An 18977-nucleotide genomic window follows, 5' to 3' on the forward strand; every position below is an offset into this window, starting at 1 on the left:
GGCGCCAGAAGGGACCGCTCTAATCTAGTCCACTGATTCTGACCCATGGGGTGCCACGAGGCCAGCACCACCGCAGGGTGAAATTGCCACCTGCACCTCTTTTCAGGAGGTATGTCAGAGCCGAATGGAGAAGCAGCTGGAGACGGAGCCCACACCTGCCCCGGTCACATTATGGCAGCGCGACCTTTTGCTGCAGCTCTCCCTGGTTTGACTCCGACGTGCCTCCTGAACACGCAAATGCACAGGCAGCTCTACCTGCAGGCCCTGCCGCCCGTCTCCACGAGACACCCAACAGGGTGGGACTGGGGAGCTTGCACTCCCGCCACTGCCTCTTCCTGATATGGCTCTGCAAGAGGTGTCTGGTAGTACTGGCAGTTTCCATACCATGACAATGCTCATATATTCATATTAATTTTTTTTAAATGGAGCGCTGCTAAATTTTGACACGTTTTGCAAGGGTGTCTCGAGTCTAAAGAGGTTGAGAAGCACAAGTCTGGTCTGATGCCTACATAAGGCATTCATTCTTGCTTCAGGAGATTAAGAGCCCTGCAATCGCAGGCAATCTCGCTGTTCTTGTCAAGTTGCAGAGGAAACGTGCACTTGAATCTTTTTAAGTAGCGCTTGACAACAAAGAAACATCAGCTATGAAATGTCTGACTTATAAATCCTGATGTTCAAAAACGGAACTTTAAAACAAATGCTATGAAAAATTGTTTTTTAAAAATAATGAAGTAAAAAAGGATTTTTTTTTCCAAATGGGAATATGCAGTTAGATTTTATTCCTATAGCAGCATCAATCCATAAACTTTGCTTTTCATTTACTGGTAAAACAGATCCTCTTAAGGCCCATAGGACAGAAATATGGGTTAGCTTTAGTTTTTGCTATGGTCTAGCTAACAGAGAATCACACTTACTTGCCTCCACTCTCAAAAATTCATTTCTACAATGTACAATTACCGGTTCCATTTTGACAAAGCCAGCACGCCCAGTGAAATCATTTTTTTCTGGAGCAGAAAATCTAAAAAGACTTAACAGCTCAGTAGACTAATCTATTAATCTGCTAATTTAAACTAATAATGCATTTCCTATGTTACAAAATGAGTCTGGGAAATGTATATTTGGGAAAGATTATTTAGTAAATTACCCGAGTTAAAAAGCTGAGTAGGTGTAGATATTTCCATAACTACCTATTAAACACATCCTTTCGAGAAGGATATGAACATTTACATATCTTGTAGAGTTATAATCGGACGCCAAAATACTTTAAAAACTCTTTAACGTATTTGTCCTTCTTACAGCTTGTATGCTGCAAAGACTTGCAGAGAAATCCTTTCTTCTCCTGACCTAAATAGAAAGACAACTTGTAGTTTTTTTAGAGAGACAGAATGACAAAGAAATTGTATGTATAATTTAAGGTTTCTAAAAGTTAGGGAGGATTTTTTTCCCCACATGTACAGAAATCAGTGTTTGCAGGTATGTACAAAAGTTTATTTTACATTTTCAAATACCAGCTGCTTCAGAAAAACAAATTTACAATAAGTAAACAGACATTATAAAACCAGCTTAATGGTGCATTTTCTATTAGAAACACAATTTAATGTAATACAATATTTAAAATAAAAATAGAAAAACAGAGTGCCTCCCTTTATAAAGTTAACAATTTCTGATGTGAACCATTAAAATCTTTTAAATACAACAGCAGTCAAAAGTATGCTGCCAAAAAAAAAAAAAAAAAATTAAAAAAATTGTACAAGTCTCTCTCTTGTACAGTATTTTCCCAGCTTCACAGATAAACTCTGACCAGAAACATGGCAGAAGTCATAGCCTGGGAGCAATCTTATGGAGCTGTATCATGTATAGTTCACAACAAAATACCTGCTTCACAATTGTGTACGGCATATTGTTACCTTATTAAAAAAGGTTGTGTAAACACAAAAAAAATGCTAGAATGCAATGCTTTTTAACATTAAACATCTATTTCTATAATTTATAAAGTATGGATTTTGCATATATAACCTCTTTTTTGAGTTTATAAGAAAGAGTTAAAAGGGTTTAATTAGAGGGATTTAATGACAAAATTGGGATTAAGAGCCATTTGAAATCTGGATATTAGTATCTCCATTGGGCCACTGTAGGGTATCCCCAGGATCTTGCATATCAAGTGAGCCTGTGACACAAACAGAATGCAGAGTGCAACACGTGATGAAATGAAAGGTGAAAATATTAAAGTCCTTTGCATGTTTCAGCTGGGAACCTAATTTTTAGTACTTCCATGCTATCAAAGCATGAGAGTTGATAACTAAGAGAAAAACAAAAGTTACAACAAAACTTCTACATTTCAAAGCGCTTGTTTCCTGATGGGATAAAAAAATATTCTGACTGTTTCAAAACTTATGAGGAAAAACCAAAGCATCTCAAAATAATTACAGAAAATTAGTAAGGCATGCTATAATACATCCGTACTCAGTTGCACTGCTAAAGCTATGTTAGTCAGATTTTTCCATTATTAACCAAATTTTCAAAAAAAAATAACAAGATCACTCCTTAGTATACATATTCCTAAACACTTGAACAATTTACAAGTAATTATAATGAACCGAGTCAGAACATTTTAAGTAAATGCACCCCAATTTAAAAACAAACCGTTTACAAACAATTAATTGATATGTAGATTCATTTTTGGTATTAAATGTCCAAAGTACCATACACATTTTTTATTAGGCGTTAGTATTTTTACAGTAATAGCATTTTACAGATTAACAGTACATAGTCCCATATCTATATATCCCTCTACAATAGAGGGATGCACCTTTGACAATGTTCTCTCTACAAACAGTTCAGAAGGAGCCATTATGTTTTACTCTATCAAACTGTTTGGGTTTTTTTTTTTTTGTGATACAACTCAAAGGTTTAAAATAATGTTCAACTTCAGAGATGCAGTGACATGCACCTAGCACAGTAACATGTATTTGAAATAGCACTGCTTAGAAGCAAGGTCTTCTTATTTGAAAACCTTTATGTTAAGTGTCACAAAAATCACTTTAGAACATTTGAGTTCTTAAGCAAGTGAAGAATCAAAAGTTGAATGATCTTTTTCTTTGCACACTGAGCCGCAATACTGCAGTCTGCACGGTGCATCTCATCGCTTTCCTCTACCTCTCCAATGCCAACGTACAATGGGGTGAGAGTTAAGACAGAACGGCAGCCTTTGTTTTCATCATCTAGCTGTTTGATTAACAGAGAATGTACAAGATACTAATGAATTAATGCTCCAGCATTTTCAAAAGCATTTTAATAAGCTACGCAGATGGCAGCCTTTGTAAGTATTTTTCTTCACAGTTGTACAGTTGTCGGTATGTATTTTTGATTAACAGGCTGAGCGCCAAAAGGATACTTGGAGACAGTACAGGCTGCTGCACCCCAAAAAGGAATACCAGCAAATTTACATAAATATCATCTCCTGGCTTAGAAAATTTGATTAAAACAAAAAAATTGGGAAGAATATATAAAAAAGTAAATCAATCAAACAAAATAACTTGAGTTATTTGTTCTCAACGTTTCCGTTCATGTGCATGCATCCTGTGAAACATTTGTTAAAATAAGCAGGTTTCGCCCAGCTTAGTAAATATCCTTCATTTCCACTTCTGGCACTGAGAGGTCATAGGTATTTAACAACATGGATATAGAATTAGTAAACACAATCTACACTGCCAAGGAAACATTTTCAACTGTATCTGCTACTTTCGCTGGGACTTCGATTGTTAGAGTAACTACGGTCACTCTCACTGTCGGAGCCAGAAGACCTACAATAAAAGGTAAACAGGGTGAAATGCCTTACAAATTAGATTTCTATGTTTGTGTTTCAAGTTCAAAGTTGAGTCAATGAATACTCCTTGAAAATAAGATTAGTTTGCCCCCCAGTTAAAGGGATATTAATTAAAATAGAAGATAGTGTCAAAGTTACAGGGTGAAATTCCAGTCCCAATGATTAGAGTAGGAGCTCTGTCACCGATTTAAACAGGGCAGGATTACACCTCACAACTACATTTCGAGAGTAAAAATAAAATGTATTTGCTTGAATTCACCAAGCTAGGATGTATTTGAATAAGTCTTTAAAGCTGTCTCAGCAGTGTTCCTCCAACGGAGCGAGCCTGCACATTTCTTACTTCAAAAACAGTAAAGAGGAGTCTAAAGGATTGGGCCACAAAATGGTAAAATTAGGTTTTGAAAAACCATTTGCTTATCAAATTAAATGCGTGTGTTTTTCTTCTTTGTGAACTGGTTGTGTTGACCATCTGTGCAATCTGCAGCCTATTTAAATGGCATGCAAGCTACACAAGGACATGTGAATTTAGAAGAGTAAACTTTCTTGAGAGAGCAGTAATTTTCCAGTGCTAGTTCTTTAGTAGATAGTTCATATGCCAAAGGAATGTACCTTAAATTCCACATTTGTCTTTCTGAGATTTGCAGCTGCTAACCTGAAACAAGATTCAGGGCTTTCTCCATCCCGTTATAATCATATTCAGGTGTCAACTCTGATGTATAACAGAACTTATTTTAATGACAGAGATGGATGGTTTGGGGAATGATTTGAGTGATTCCACAGACTAGAAACTGGGAGTGGAAATCCAAAGGAAAAGAAGAATGGGAAATGGATAGGCTAGAAACAGCGCAGTTCCAAACACTGGCAGATTTTACCATTGAGCAATAATTGATGCGACAAAAGGGACTAAACAACTGACAACCAAAAGTTTGCTACTACCCAAGATCACAATCCAACCTTGATCTTTGTAAACTGCCCACTGACATCTGTGGGATTTCCACTTCAGATTTAGGGCTGCCCATCATCTTCCGTTTATACCATGGACCACATGGCTCAGACAGCAGCCCCAGCATAGCAGTGGCCTTACAAACTGAAGTTCTTTTTGAAACATATGCTAGGAACTTAAGCTTTCAAAGCAAATGGACTCTGAAAAACATATCCATTGTCTATAGAAGTGTAACTAATTACACTTACAGCTCTTTAACTACAGTTATAATTAGAGTGCAAGAAGTGTCATTTGCACTGGCATTTTGGTCAGCATAGTTATTTCTCTTCTCAAGATTTTTGCTGGTATCTATTAAAAAAGATCTACCATCCCATGGCATCTTGGCACTAAAAGGTGATTTTTCAATCCCTTGTACCAACATATAAAACAAACAGTCAGATTTAAATCCCACAAACATTTAGTTCTCAAATGGTTAAATAAGGATTTTTTTTTTTAAATATGTGCTGCCACAGGTAGAGAAACAGATGCATACAAATGTACTTACAGCCAGTGGACTGAATATAGCAGTACAATATTTTTGGTCTCTTCTCAAAATCCTCTACCTTTAGAAATAGTGATTTTGTCTGTTACTCTTGTCATGTATTTCTAATTCCTCATTATTACTATTAAACAACCTGGTAATAATAGTGAATTTTATATGGATGGTAGTATTAGGAGTGGGGGGGACAGGGTCTCTCTCATTAGCTTCCAATACAACACTAAAAGACTTTCATTAGGAATACAGCTATAGTTTTGAAGTTATGCTACTAAAATTACATACCTGGACCGTCGGTCATAGCTTCGAGATCTGCGATAGCTGTCGCTCCTCTTACTTCTACTTCGACTACGACTTCTGCTATAGTAACTATCATAGGTATATGACCTACTTTAATAGGGAGAAAAGAAGTCATTAAAGACTTTGGAAAGGTCTTGGTTAAAATGAAGAAAATCAGACTCGGGGATGTGTGTTGTAAAGACATTTATATAGGGAAATAAGAATTGCTGAGTGGCAATTATTTGAAGGATTTGTCAAAAAGGTAAAACGATTAAAAATGTTTACTTCAAATAGTGTACTTTTCTTTATAAAGAACTAGGAATACATGCCTCACATTGCTTACCCAAATAAGCTATTTATTTAACTCCCCCCACCCCCACAAACTCCATGTGTTTTTAGACTAATTTTAAACGTTCAACTGTATCAAAAAATCTTAACTTCTCTCTTGCTATTTTTTAATGGGAAATAAAGAAAAAATGGGGGAGTAGGAGAAGGTTAAAAACAAACTGACAGACTCAGGAAGCAGTACACAAAGGGCATCTAATTCTATTCAGTTCTATTCAGGTTCTAATACTATGTTTTTTTTACTGCGATATTTGGGTGCCTTTATTTTTTTATCTTTTAAAAAATATGATTAAATTTCAGGCAGTCAAGTTCTCTTTTATTTGACTACTTAAAAAAATATCACACAGGTTATAAATTGAAAAGGCACTGTCTTAATACGTTTGCTCACTGTGGGTGTACCTACATGTGTGCTTTACAGCAGAACTGATTAATTAGCTTTCCAGTAAAGTGTCACAGTCTACACATGGGCTATTGGGGAAATACTATCCTATTGCAGAGTAATTATGTGTGCTCAAATGCACGTGTAGACTGTGATGGACTGGCTGGGGCATAAGGGCGCTACAGTACGGGTGCTGCCTGCCGGCTAGCCCTGCACTATAGCACTCTTGTGCCCCAGCCAGACCCTCTGTTGCCTGATGCCGTCACCTGGAGCCCAGGGCTGACCCTCTGGGCCACCTGCCAGCCCAGGGCTGCTCCACCCTGGCTCAACGTGCTATGGTCCTGGAAGCATGTGTAAACACTGAACCCAAGAGCAGCTGACAGAACTGTGTCCACATTCATTGCATTGCCCTAATTGCACGTGTAGATGCACCTAGTAAGAAGAGTTTGCCATCTGTATTAGTTGTAGGACCATAATCCCTACCTGGATCGACTGTGACGATCGTAAGAACTGCTTCTGGATCGACTTCTACTATAGGTTCGACTGTCAGAATGAAACAGGAAAGACGTTTTAATCATTAAATTGGAATAAATGCTGAATTAGGGAAAAAAATGTGATTTGCTTGGTGTTTTTAGTTGAAGCTGCCTGACATTTTCACAGTTATTCTCCAAGAATATGCAATCTTGAAGTTTATTTCTATTCTTACACACCACAGACATTTCAAGTAGAGTGCACAGGGAATGCAGTTACATTGATGCATCTCAACCTTGGCTCCAGCATTAAGCTACTTTGATTTACTATGCCTCATTTACTACAATTTGTGGTAACCTGCACTTCTGGGCACCATTTTCATCACAGAAACTTACCTCCGACTCTTGTAACTGTGGTACGAGCTACTCCGACTTCTTGACCGATCCCTACTGTACCGTCCCCTACTTCGACTTCTTGTATAGCTTCGAGACCTAAAATTAAAGAACAATTTAAAACAGGATTTACTAATGTGTAAACTAAAAGGGAGATGTACAAAAATGGGAATTACCATGAAGACTGATTCTGCAAATCTGTTTTATTCCATAGAAGCCAGTTAAGAGAAATTTAATTGCTACTAGCATACAACTATGGGGGGGGAGGGGGGGGGAAATCACAAACCACAAGAAACTTTATCTTAAATGTTTCTTTTGTATCTTTTAAAATAGAATGGCAATTTACCAAAAAAAAATTGCTCAGCAAATGTATTACCTATAAGAGGAAGTGGAACTCCGTGATCGACTTCGTGAATGACTGTAGGATAGAGATCTTGTTCTATGTCTGGATTTAGATTCAGATTTACTTCGTGACCTACTCAGACTCCTGGACTGGCTGTTGTCATCTCTACTTGGAGACTGTTCTTCGCTTGAGCTTTCTTGGTTTCTTGGCCTTCGATTTAGTCGTGCTGTTTTTCTAACTTCATCAAACAGAGATCCAGGCCGGATTTTATTTTTACTTTTTATTTCTATTCTTAAGCCTTGCGGTTTAGACTCAGGTGCCGAAGCAGCGCTTTTAACTTCTACAGCACTATTATTAGTAGCGGACTGTAGATTGCTTACACCTTGCAGAGGTTTCCATTTGTTATCTATCATACTGCTTTGTGTGCTTTCACCTATTTCAGTTTTCACGGCATTTTCCACAGCAATGGGCATAGTGACAGAGTTACTATCTTGTTTTCCTATTTCTCTTTTTTCTTTCATGTTGATCAATTCCCTAACGTTTCCTTGTTTGGCAGCGCTCGGTTCCGGGCTCTCAGTTTGTAACTCTTTGCTCACACTAGTATCCGAAGTCTGAGGCTTAGCATTCAGGTTGACGGGGGACAAGATGTTCACAACTACCTTCCCAGGAGAGTTACGATCTGGAGTACAAATCTCCATGTTGTCATCTGTTGGTAAGACATCTTCTGACCCATTCTGGTTACTTACTTCGGCATTTTTAAGATTGCCGTTTGGAGCCGTCGCATTTATCTCTGAGGTTGCAGCTGAAGTGCTCTTTTCACCGTCTTCTTTACTAAGGTAACTATGGTCTGGTGATGAGCTGCAAGCAACATTTTTACTTGCGAGGTTTTCAGCTCCACAAGACTTTTCATCCTTTTCATTTTTATCTTGGCACAGGTCAGTGTTTTCACAAGCTTGTTGATTCTTATCTGTAATGTCCTTGGCAACTTGCTTTTCCTTTTCATCCCTGATAACTGGCTGCTCATTCGCATCCTCCTCTTCCTCCTCACCGAACTCCAGTGGCGGGGGGCCGGGGAAAGCCTTCCGGGGGGGCCTGCCAGTGAAACGCTTCCTTTTGTTTTTGAACCTTACGCTTCTTTTCTTTTTTCCCCTTTGATTTTTCTTTGGCTTTTCTGGAATGTGACTTCTTCAGAGTTTTTTTGGATGCGTGCTTGTGTTTTTTGGTCTTTCCTCTAATATTTGCTGAACTAGAGTGGGAACTCTCCGACTCTGAAGAGGAGGACTGCCGTTTGCTTGTCTTCCAAGTACAATCCGAATCCAGGAACCCTTCTGAAGAATTTGCTTTCGTTTTCACCCTGCTTTTGACAGGACCAACTTCTGTATCGGATCCTGAGGAAGCCTCACCTTCCTCTTTGCTAGATGAAGGCCTAGACTCGTCTCGACCATTTCGAGTTTCTTCTCTTTCTGAATTTGATTCGGAGTCCCACTTGCTGCCTGAATAGGTTTTTCTTCTGGTCTTTGCACCACTTCTAGGCCGTTCTGAAGATTTCTCCTTGAAGGTTTTTGTTTTAGAACGGGCACTATCCCAGTCACTCTTCGCTTTTTCCTCTGCTCTGTCGGAAGTCAGATTATTTTTATCCCGTTTTGGATTCTCCCCTTCTGACTGAAAATGGCCTTCTTTTTCTTGGGCCGTCTGAATTCTACCAGAATGCTCACTGTCTGTAGAAAAGTCTGAAGATGACCTACTCTCACTTCCTTTTCGCCCTTGAGACGACTCGTCATAGTCTTTAGAGCTTTTGTAAGGAAGAGTACTTTCAGAGCTACTTTTCTGCCTTTTCTTAAGCGACTGGAAGTTTTGTTCACTTGACTCAGATTTTCTTTTGCTTCTGCCTCGATCTTCATCGCTAAGGGAGTAATATGAGGAAGACCCGCTGTAACCTGACTGGTCACTGCGATATTTATTTATTGACTGGGATCTGCCAGTTGACCGAGATCTTGTTCTTGAACTAGATGGACTTCTCGATCTTGTATACGATCTAGAGTAGGATCTACTTCGAGAAGATCTGCTCCTTGATCTTGGCCAACTATCTGAACTTCTGTCACTATGATACTTTGAATAGCCACTTCGCTCGCTACCTGAACTCTTGCGTTGCTTATGGTAGGAGGAAGTAGTATTAGCTTCCTTAATATTTACTAAATTGTAACTACTTTGTGCAGGCATTAAATGGGTTGTTTTAGCTTTCATTTCCTGAATTCGCTCATAAGATGGCTTCCAAGGCTTCTGTCCGGGTTTCCATCTGGAAGGCGGAGGACTGTCACTTAAGGGTATAACTGGAAGGCTTTCAGTTACAACTGGGGGTACTACAACTTTATCACTCTGTGGTATTGCTGCTCTTACAGGTTCAGTCTTGTTTGGCTTATTTTCATTTAACCGTGCTACAGTATTCCGTGATGAATTGGACACAGTTTTCTGGTGCCTCGAGCTAGAGCTAGATCTTGATCTGCTTCGAGACCGCGATGATTTAGATGCTGTTCTTGACCTAGAACTTCTTCGGGAATATGATCTGGATCTGGATCTAGACCTAGACCTGGACCTGTAGTATGATCGGGAATCTCTGCTTGATAAAGTTGATGAACTCTGATCATCTTTGTCAGATTTAGACCAGTCTCTTCTAGATGAGTGTCTAGAAGATGAGGAAGAACGTGACTTCCTCTCATTATCACAAGACAACTTCGCCTTCCTGGTGGAAGAACGAGAGGATTCTACCTCCGATGAGAGTGAAGGTTTCTTTTTTTTAGTTTGTTTATGTTTCCTGAAATGTTTTTGCTTCTTGGACTTCTTTTTGTGTTTTGCCTTCTTTTTCTCTTTTCGGTGCTTTTTGTGATAGTTGGTATATCTTACAGTACTAAGATCAGAATAGCCATTATGCGACCAAGATCTTGATCTCTGGGACATGCTTCTTTCATCCCATCTGCTTGTACAAGGATCACTCAACCTTAAAAAAAAAAAGGTCCAAACAAAGTTAGGGTTTATTTATGTTTCTTTAGCAAACAATCTTAAAAATATATTAACAGGATGGAACAAAACAAATACAATTTTAGTCCCCGACTAATACAACTTTTCTTCTTATTATTATTATTGTTCAGGAACCAGATACTTAAATGCAGAACACAGAATGAGATTATTAGACCGTCAGAACATGGTATAAAGTTCGTATTACAGTTAGTAAGTTACCAGAACTTCTTGAGAGAGCTGCTTCTGAGAAACACTTATAAACTGTAAAAATACTTGAGCAATTTTTTTTTAAATGTGATTATTAAATCTTGTTCTGGCCCTAATATTAGACTTGCTGTGTTTATCTGTATTCCTTGCCAAGAGCTCCCTAGCTGTTGGTCCCACATGGTTACTGCGCTGCCCCTATCCACCATGTGCAGGGTTACCTTCCCTTTCCCCCCCCCGCAAGGCAGATGCTCCTACTGCAGATGCTCTTACTGACTCTCCACTAGCAGTGCGAGGGTGCCCCAGGGCTGTATTTCATCATTTAACACATGCACCAGCAGCTGCTTTCCAGCAGCTGATTCTTGGGGGAAAAAATGTGTGGGGTATGCAAGAAAATATGGTCTTGTGATCCTGAACTAAGCATGCCCACAGAAGACATCCTTCCAGATGAACTACTCAATCACTGAAGCTGCAAAGAAAATGAATGCAAGCTAAGTTTGGAAAGGCTATTACAGTTCTGGCACAAGAGACTTAACCATTTGAAACTTGTAGCAAAGATCTTACTTGTCTCCTTTACTCCATTTCTCTCCACTGGGTTCTCTGTATGTTCTTAATCTTTGCATTTCTTCTTTCCAATGAGGAGGGGTTTCACTGCTCTCATCATTGTCAGACTCAGAACAGGAGCGCGATCGAGGTGGGGTGTGGTATCGCTTGAAGAACAAACAGCAGAATTAAAATAAAGGCAGACAGTACACAACAATTATCCTGTCCCAGAAAACCAATGTGAAAATCATCCAGGAGGTCTCAATAATACAGGCAAGGAAAGAAACGCCATTCTACATTCCTTTTTTGTCCTGTCAGCATAAAAGGGGACCTGACTTCTTAACCTGCATGCCATTAAAGAGTCCCCCACTACCCCGAGTTGAAAATTGGGAGATGAATGGATTGATTTATATGGAACTCAGAAATAAGACATTTGGGATGAGATCTAAGAGTGAACCTAAACATAAAATACAGTGTACAAACAGAACTTGTCAGGAGGAGTCTATCCTTTGAGGCAATGTAGCAGCTGTATGAAGGTTGCCTTTTTAATATACCAGTGGTATATAAAGCAGGTTGGTAAGTGTTTAAGGATGTGGACCCAACAACCCTTTAAATATTATATTGAGTTCCTGTGAGAGAGTGGGGCTTTTCAACATAGGGGAGGAGGTGGGGATGGTAGTCATGGATAAAAAGTCAATATGCTGATACTGCTGCTAAGAACAGATCATTATGTAATTAATGGAAAACCCAGTTTGTTTTAGGGCTAGCAAATAATCTATACAGTGTTGAAACTGGTGATGTTAAATGGAAACTGGCAATAAAATGCCCCAATAGAAAACCTCTTCCATTTAGCTTTAGTCCCTCTTACTGAAAGCTTCCTGCTTTGGAGCACAGTGATCTGCACCTCAGCTAAACGACTTTTGGTGGATGCCAACAGGAAAGCATCCAAACTGCAAAATGCATCAAAGATGGTTCTGGATACAACAGCCAACACCTGTTCTGTGTTGGGTAGGACAATAGGGATAGTCTTGAAGGACTCCAAAACTGGTATTTATAGGCTCTAAATTTTTCAGGAAAAATCAGGTGCACAGGTAGTTCAATCAACACTGTTTATTGCTTAGATACTGAGTCAGTATTAAGAAGATAACTGGTACCAGGGTGGAAGGCACCACAACTTGGAGCACTCAGATTCATAGAGAAAACAGCAGTGGCCGATCCCAAGCATGTGCTGTCTTGGAGCCTGGTACCAAAGCAGCAGGGAACCTGTTCAGAAGTTTGGTTCTTCTTGAGACCGAGACAAGTTGCAAGTCTGATCATGTCCCAGCCTGTTAGGCATCAGGGATAGCAATTTCCACCTTGGCTCATCTTTGGAATGTGAAATCTTCTGAACCTAGAGGATGCTGATACCAATGCGATGGTGGATGAATAGGGTCTTTGGTAGATGTGGCACAGGAGCTGGGGCTGAAACCTTGGATCACTGAGACATTAAGAGAGCAATTAACAAGAAGGTTGATGCTCACTAATAGCCTCTCTTTTACTGCCTAAATAAACTTGCAACAAACTTTTGAGGAGGAGCAGCCCCAGTATCATTGCCCTGTGCAAATGATTCCTCAGTCCCTCCATGTGCTTAGGGAAACAACAAATGGAATGTGTGTAAGATGGGGAGATGTTCAGAGTGCCTGTAAATAGATACCAGAATACTACATCAAAGACAGATCTTAAACATCACTGATTTAGCTTGAGTCACGATGCTAACATGCCTGTACTGAAAAAGGGCAATCAATGCAGAAATCTTTGCCATGTAGGTACTTACAGACCGCTTGAGCTAAATACTTCAGCTGCTTAAGTTGCTTGCCACAAAACCTATTTTTTACATCTCACACCAATTTGTAGTTCTTTGTTGAACACCGCTATAATTTCAACACCCACATCCAAATCAGACATGAAGTATGGCTACGAAACACTGACCATGCATTAAAACACAACACTATGCATAATCCATAGCTCCTTTACTCACTGCACTGGCTCTGTGCACCCGAGATGAGACCTGTGCAGATTAACTGATCTTCATTTACATGTGTCATCTTGTCTATCCAAACCCATAAAAAAAACTTAATAATAATGCGCCCAAGAACCCTGTAGCAGGTGTTTTCTGCAACCTGGGGCAAAGATAAGCAGCAGCAAGGGGTGCTTTCCCCACACTAATGAGGAGGAAAGAGGCAGCGGTGGCTGGGTCCTAGTGCTCACTTCCAGTGCTCACTCCCTGACCTGAACTGGGTCAAAGCTGACCCACAGCCTCAAAAGACTGCCAGTCACTGCTGTACATCATCTCTCTTTATAACAGCATCTTACAACACTGAGGTTTCAAAGGAGGCTGTTACAGGGAACTCCAATAACTGGAAGAGGATAGTAGCTACTGTCATCGTTTCCAGTTCAAACACTGGGGCCCAGTAGCAATTACAGCAGGGGTAGGCAATTATTTCAGCCAGAGGGCCACTTAACAAATTTTGGTGAGCTGTTGAGGGCCGCATGGGTAGCCCCTGCCCCTTGGTCACCATCTTGAGACCAGAAGTCCTGCCCCTAACTCCAGATCTTTGCTACCGGAAGTCCATCCCCTTGCCCCCCAGAAATACTCCTTTTGGGAGGAGGGTTGCCATCTTAGAACCAGAAAAAAATGTATCTTACACTAATAGTCAAACACCTACTATATTTAATTTTAATTTTACAAAAAAAAGTCATGATTTGTGTTTGAGTACTGTATATAGAGGTGGTTGCATAATAATTTAAAATAAAGTCTTAGTAGTCTTGTATATTGTGTGGGGGGTGTATATGTGGGTGGTTGCCGGGGCAGGGCGTGGGTGTGAATCATTTGTAGTTTTTGAGGGAGTGTGGGGACCCCTCCTACACAGTCCCCCGATGGTGTATAGCCCCCACCAGCAGCAGCAGCAGCAGCAGCAGCAGGAGGCAGAGGCGCTCAGGGTACTTGTGCCCAGCACAGGCACTGGCGCCTGGTGGCACACGGCCCTGGCCAGCACTGCATATCGTGGCAAGGAGAGCAGCTTGGCCAGGCCACCTCTATCGCCAGGGCTGCGCACCGCACACCTACAGTTCCTGCACTCATGTGCTGGAGCCCACTGCCTTCCCCGCCACGTAGGTCCCATGACTCTACAGGGAAGCAGGGGCTGGGGCTCCCCTCCACTTTGGGAGCAGCCCCAGGATTCGTGCGGCAGGGAGAAGTGAAAGCAGCAGGCTCTGGAGTGCAGGGCTTCCCTCTGGTGGCACACGAGTGCCGGACCTGCAAGTGCACAGCGTAGAGCCCCAGCGATAGAGGCGGCCTGGCTGGGCTGCGCTCCTCACCCTCAAGTGCAGTGCTGGCCAGAGCCACGCACCGCCAGGCGCCAGGCACAAGCACCCCAAGTGCTCCTGCCTCCTGCTGGCAGGGGCTACACGCCATGGAGGGTGAGTGTTGAGGGGGTCCCCACACCCACACCCTGCCCACCTGAGCTCTGCGGTGCCACCACTCCCCTGGGCACAGGCTCCGTGCTGTCACCAGCCCCAGGCCACACTCCTTGCCAGTTACAGCTCTGCCCCCATTGCTTCTCTACCTGGTGTTCGGAGCAAGTGGGATGCTGGGGAAGCCAAACAGGTTCCCTGCTGGCTGCAGCAGTAGCCCTGCCAGGAAGATGCATGCTGGCTAGGCTGGGCCCTTCCACCCACATGGGAGTGAGGCGCAAAAGGGTATGTTGGCTGGGTGTGCATATACGGGTGCCTTGTTTCCACCCTTGTGGGCAGAAGGGCTGGGCAGGGTACAATTAGTTGGTGGGCATAACGGGCCAGATGAAAGCACCTGGTGGGCCAGATCTGACCTGCAGGCCTTATTTTACCCGCCCCTGAATTATGGGAATCAGTCTTCCTGGCTTTATTTTATTTGCAAGTAATTTTGACAAGTGATTATAACCAAAGGGACATTTTTTCCTGAACAATCTTTTAGGCAAACCTTTTTTGGGGGATTCAGGGGAAAAGGTTAGTTTTACAAATGCACTCGTTTACTGCAAATACAGCAATGCTTCAACTCACCAAGCAAATACATTATGAAGTTTTAACCTTGGTTAAAACAAATCTCATGCAAACCATCTGAGTAATTTAAAATCCTGGGGGAGGTGATGGGGAGGGAAATATCAGAAGCTACATACTATTGTGCCTCTTCCTTTAATTTTTCTTCCAGATTTGGAGACTGAGGGCTTCTGGTCACTCAATACTGGTGCAACATCAAGAAGTTTCCTAAAATAATAAGAAAAACAGGCTTAATATAAAAGCCATAGGACAATACAAACTTGTTCCTAACACATGAATACCTTTCTTCTATTTTTACACCATTAATATTTACCAAATGGATTAATACAATATATCAAAGCCAGTATACTTAGAAGCGGTCACCAAGAAATAACAAGAAAAATATATAGTTCTCCTACAAAAAGGTGGGTTATTACTATAGTGATTTTTGCCTAGCTAGAAAGATCAAATTTAACTTGAAAACTTAAGGGAACATTGCTGACTTGCACTTCAAAATGCTCTGCTAAAATAGTCCATCCCTTTCCTTAGGACACTGTCATTTTAAATGATCTACTAACCATGTGTCCACTGCAGGGCAGAGTGTCTAAGGCACCTTGCTGTGGATGCAGAGGCACGAGTTCACGTATTACTTCAGACTTCCACAGACAACTCCCAATTGACCCAGCAGTGAATGCGTACCAGGGCATTCAGGTTGAGGAGTTAAAGGGCACTAGACATAGCAATTAATCATAATCATTTTTTCTGTGTGCCTCTGGCTACAGAAAACAACGCACCTCAGATCTAGAAACTTTCTAGGAGTTTTTTGGTTACAAATCCACTGAATAGTTTCCCAGCATTTAAAAGGCTTAGTTTAAGGAACTACATCACTGGATTACCAGCAATGGATAATCTATTAATTCTAGTAAATTTTAGCAATGCGACAACTCAGTATTTTTGCGAATATACTTTAGAAGGCTGAGAAGTACATGCAAAGGATTTTAAGTGCTATGACCGCATAGTGTCTAATTTATCTGGGATTGTCCACTTACATTCATAAATGTTGCTTAGGTTTAATAAGTTAAATAGATAAATGACCAGTGTATTACTCCATGGTACTCAACCCACTATACTAAGAGAGGCCTGTCGGGAAAAACACTGGAATTCTACATACGCAATTTCTACCACGTCTACTTTGAGATAATGTGCAAATGTCTTTTCTGGGTCCTTTAGAAACATTTTCTTCCTATATTTAGAAAAGATTGGAGCCTTTACAAAATTCCAGTGGATTGATGCATCATATTAAAATCGGAAGAAATTTAGATTGGAAAGAAACTCGCCATTTTATGTTCCCACTACTCTGTAATAAAATACTGTAAACCATAAAACACACAATAGAGCATATCTCAGGTTTCTGTGCTGAAATAAGAAGTTATTTACACTCTGGCCACGTCCAGATGAATGCAGCTGTTTGTTCCCCTGGGGACAAGTAGCCGCGGAACACCTTGTCACGGCGCACTCTGGCACACGGGAGGTTACCACAGCTGGGGTAGGGGAGGCTGAGATCAGGGCCAGTGACTGTGTTGGCCCCAGCAGCCTTACTGGGGTGCTGGGGGCCTTCTAGGGCTGCAGCCGCAGGCCTGGACTGCAGCCAGAGTGTGGCTCCAGTCGGGCAGGCTCTGGTTTTGGGCAGTGCACACTACCACCACATGTGCTGCCTCGCCTTTTTCTGCCATGGGTTTTTTTGACCCTGGGATCTCCCAGGGTCAACCCCCCACCCTGCAAGGTAGCAGCGCAGGGCACGCTGGTATGTGTGGCACATACTGCACATTTGTGCTCATCTGGACGCAGCCTTTGTATTTTAGCTGAAAGTTTGTATCACAGATGGGACTCTCCAGGATAAACAGCAGCATATAAAGGTATTCAAATTAGATTTAATCTAAAGGGATTTGACAAAGAAACCAAAGTAGAAATTCCAAAAGAAACATGACAAATATTTAAGGTAGTTGGTCTTAGACTTAAGAAATTTCTTATCACCATGTGGGGCTCTTATGTGGATCAGTACAAAAATTAATAGAAAGAACATTTCTGAAAGCTGAGAGTCAAAGTAAAAAGGTTTAGTCTGTTGCTTACGGCTCGGGCTCTACATTGACAACAGGTGCGTCCCTTCTCAGCAAAAATCTATTTTCAGGCACCGGGGGGATTTCTTCAGGACGTACCACAGGTTTGTCCCTTTTTGTAGTTGCATCAACCGATCTCTCATTTGCATCCCTCTTGTCAGAATGATACCTATGAGAGGAAAAAAAATATACAAAACAAGATTACAAGTTAAACCAAAAAAGAGAGGCATAGCTTGAAAAAAATGTATTTGGAAAAATCATCTTAAGTGCCATAGCCAACACTAAGATGATTTAACACCCAAGTTTTAAAATTGCACAAGGTCATTTAGTTTATGAAGTTTTTATGCTAACTGAAATAATCAAGATCCCACAGCATTATGGAAACGGGTTGTTTCTTATTCAACAGACAAGATGTTTGCTATGTTAGATCATTAATAGGAACCTACCTAATTCGCAGTTTCACGGAAACTACAAAATTGGGCACCGTCTCTGAAATCAGGCAATGTCCATGAAATTAAAAAACAAACCAAAAAAACCTTACTAAAAATGAAATGTTGGCTCCCCAGGTGGGAGCCAGGGGTCCTCATGGCTGTTGTGGCACAGCCTCACAGCCTGCCAGGGAAAGGGGGGGAGCAGCCAAGATGGCACCCCCTCCTGCACTGTTGAATGGCTGAGAGGGCTGCCCATCACACAGCCCTGTCTCTGGCCATGCACCAGCGAGAGGCGGGGCCACCAGGGCCCTTCAGCCAATCAATGGTGAGGGGCGTGTTTGTTGCAAAAATCGCCTCCATGCACCTAAACGGCCTGCAAAAATCCCTTTTGCTTGCTGCAGATTAGGTAGATCCCCAACCACTAGGTATTCAGTGAACTTGTAATGAGTTAATTTAAAATGAACAAAAATAATTTTAAAGACACTATTTTCACTAATCTAGCATCTGTAGCAGGGGTCACCAACATTTGGGGGGTGGGGTGGATGGGGAAGCTGCTCTACCAGTGCTTAACTCCAAGTATGGGCTGCTTCCAAGCTGACCTCCCCTCCCTTCCCTTGGCTCCACAGGCCAAATAAGGTAGCTCTGCAGGGTGAATGTGGCCCACAGACAGTAAGTGAACAACCCTTGATCTTCAATATAGTACCTTAAATTTTCCTCCAAATTCTAAGAATTATCCAGAATTTAGATTTAATGTCATTTTACCATGTCTACGTTAGTAAGGAGTAACTGACACACAATGTCCCTGGTGGCTTTTCAGTGAGTCGACTGAGATGCTAACTAGGCCTCATCGGAGATTCGGCCCTAGACTAAACAGGCAGCTGACATATCTGCCTTTAGCTGGTAAGTCTGTTGGGGTTGGGGAGGGAGGGATTGGGGCTGGGACAAGCTGCCTAGCTTGAGTGGGGGAGGTGCGGGATGCGGGTGTGGCAGCGCTGGGAGTGGGTGCTATGCTCTGCTGTCACTTACCCCTTCCGCCCGGAGCAAGCCATGCCTGAATCATGCCCTGTCCCCCTGCCCGGCAAGCGGCAGCAGGGCAGAGCC

At 41.6% G+C, this 18977-nt stretch overlaps 1 protein-coding gene across 1 annotated transcript in view; it reads right to left on the reverse strand.

The window, feature by feature from the left end:
- Positions 1-1400: 1400 nt before the first annotated feature.
- Positions 1401-18977, reverse strand: part of NKTR (natural killer cell triggering receptor) — a 50192-nt gene continuing 32615 nt past the window's right edge. Inside the window, 9 exon segments of the mRNA XM_014520982.2 lie at positions 1401-3803; positions 5590-5694; positions 6791-6850; positions 7174-7269; positions 7547-8577; positions 8579-10508; positions 11297-11442; positions 15469-15556; positions 17459-17614. Of these exon segments, the coding sequence (XP_014376468.1) occupies positions 3725-3803; positions 5590-5694; positions 6791-6850; positions 7174-7269; positions 7547-8577; positions 8579-10508; positions 11297-11442; positions 15469-15556; positions 17459-17614 (3691 nt within the window). The 3' untranslated portion in view covers positions 1401-3724.

The sequence above is a fragment of the Alligator sinensis genome, unplaced genomic scaffold (assembly GCF_000455745.1).
Source record: "Alligator sinensis unplaced genomic scaffold, ASM45574v1 scaffold531_1, whole genome shotgun sequence".
Lineage (NCBI taxonomy): Eukaryota > Metazoa > Chordata > Crocodylia > Alligatoridae > Alligator > Alligator sinensis.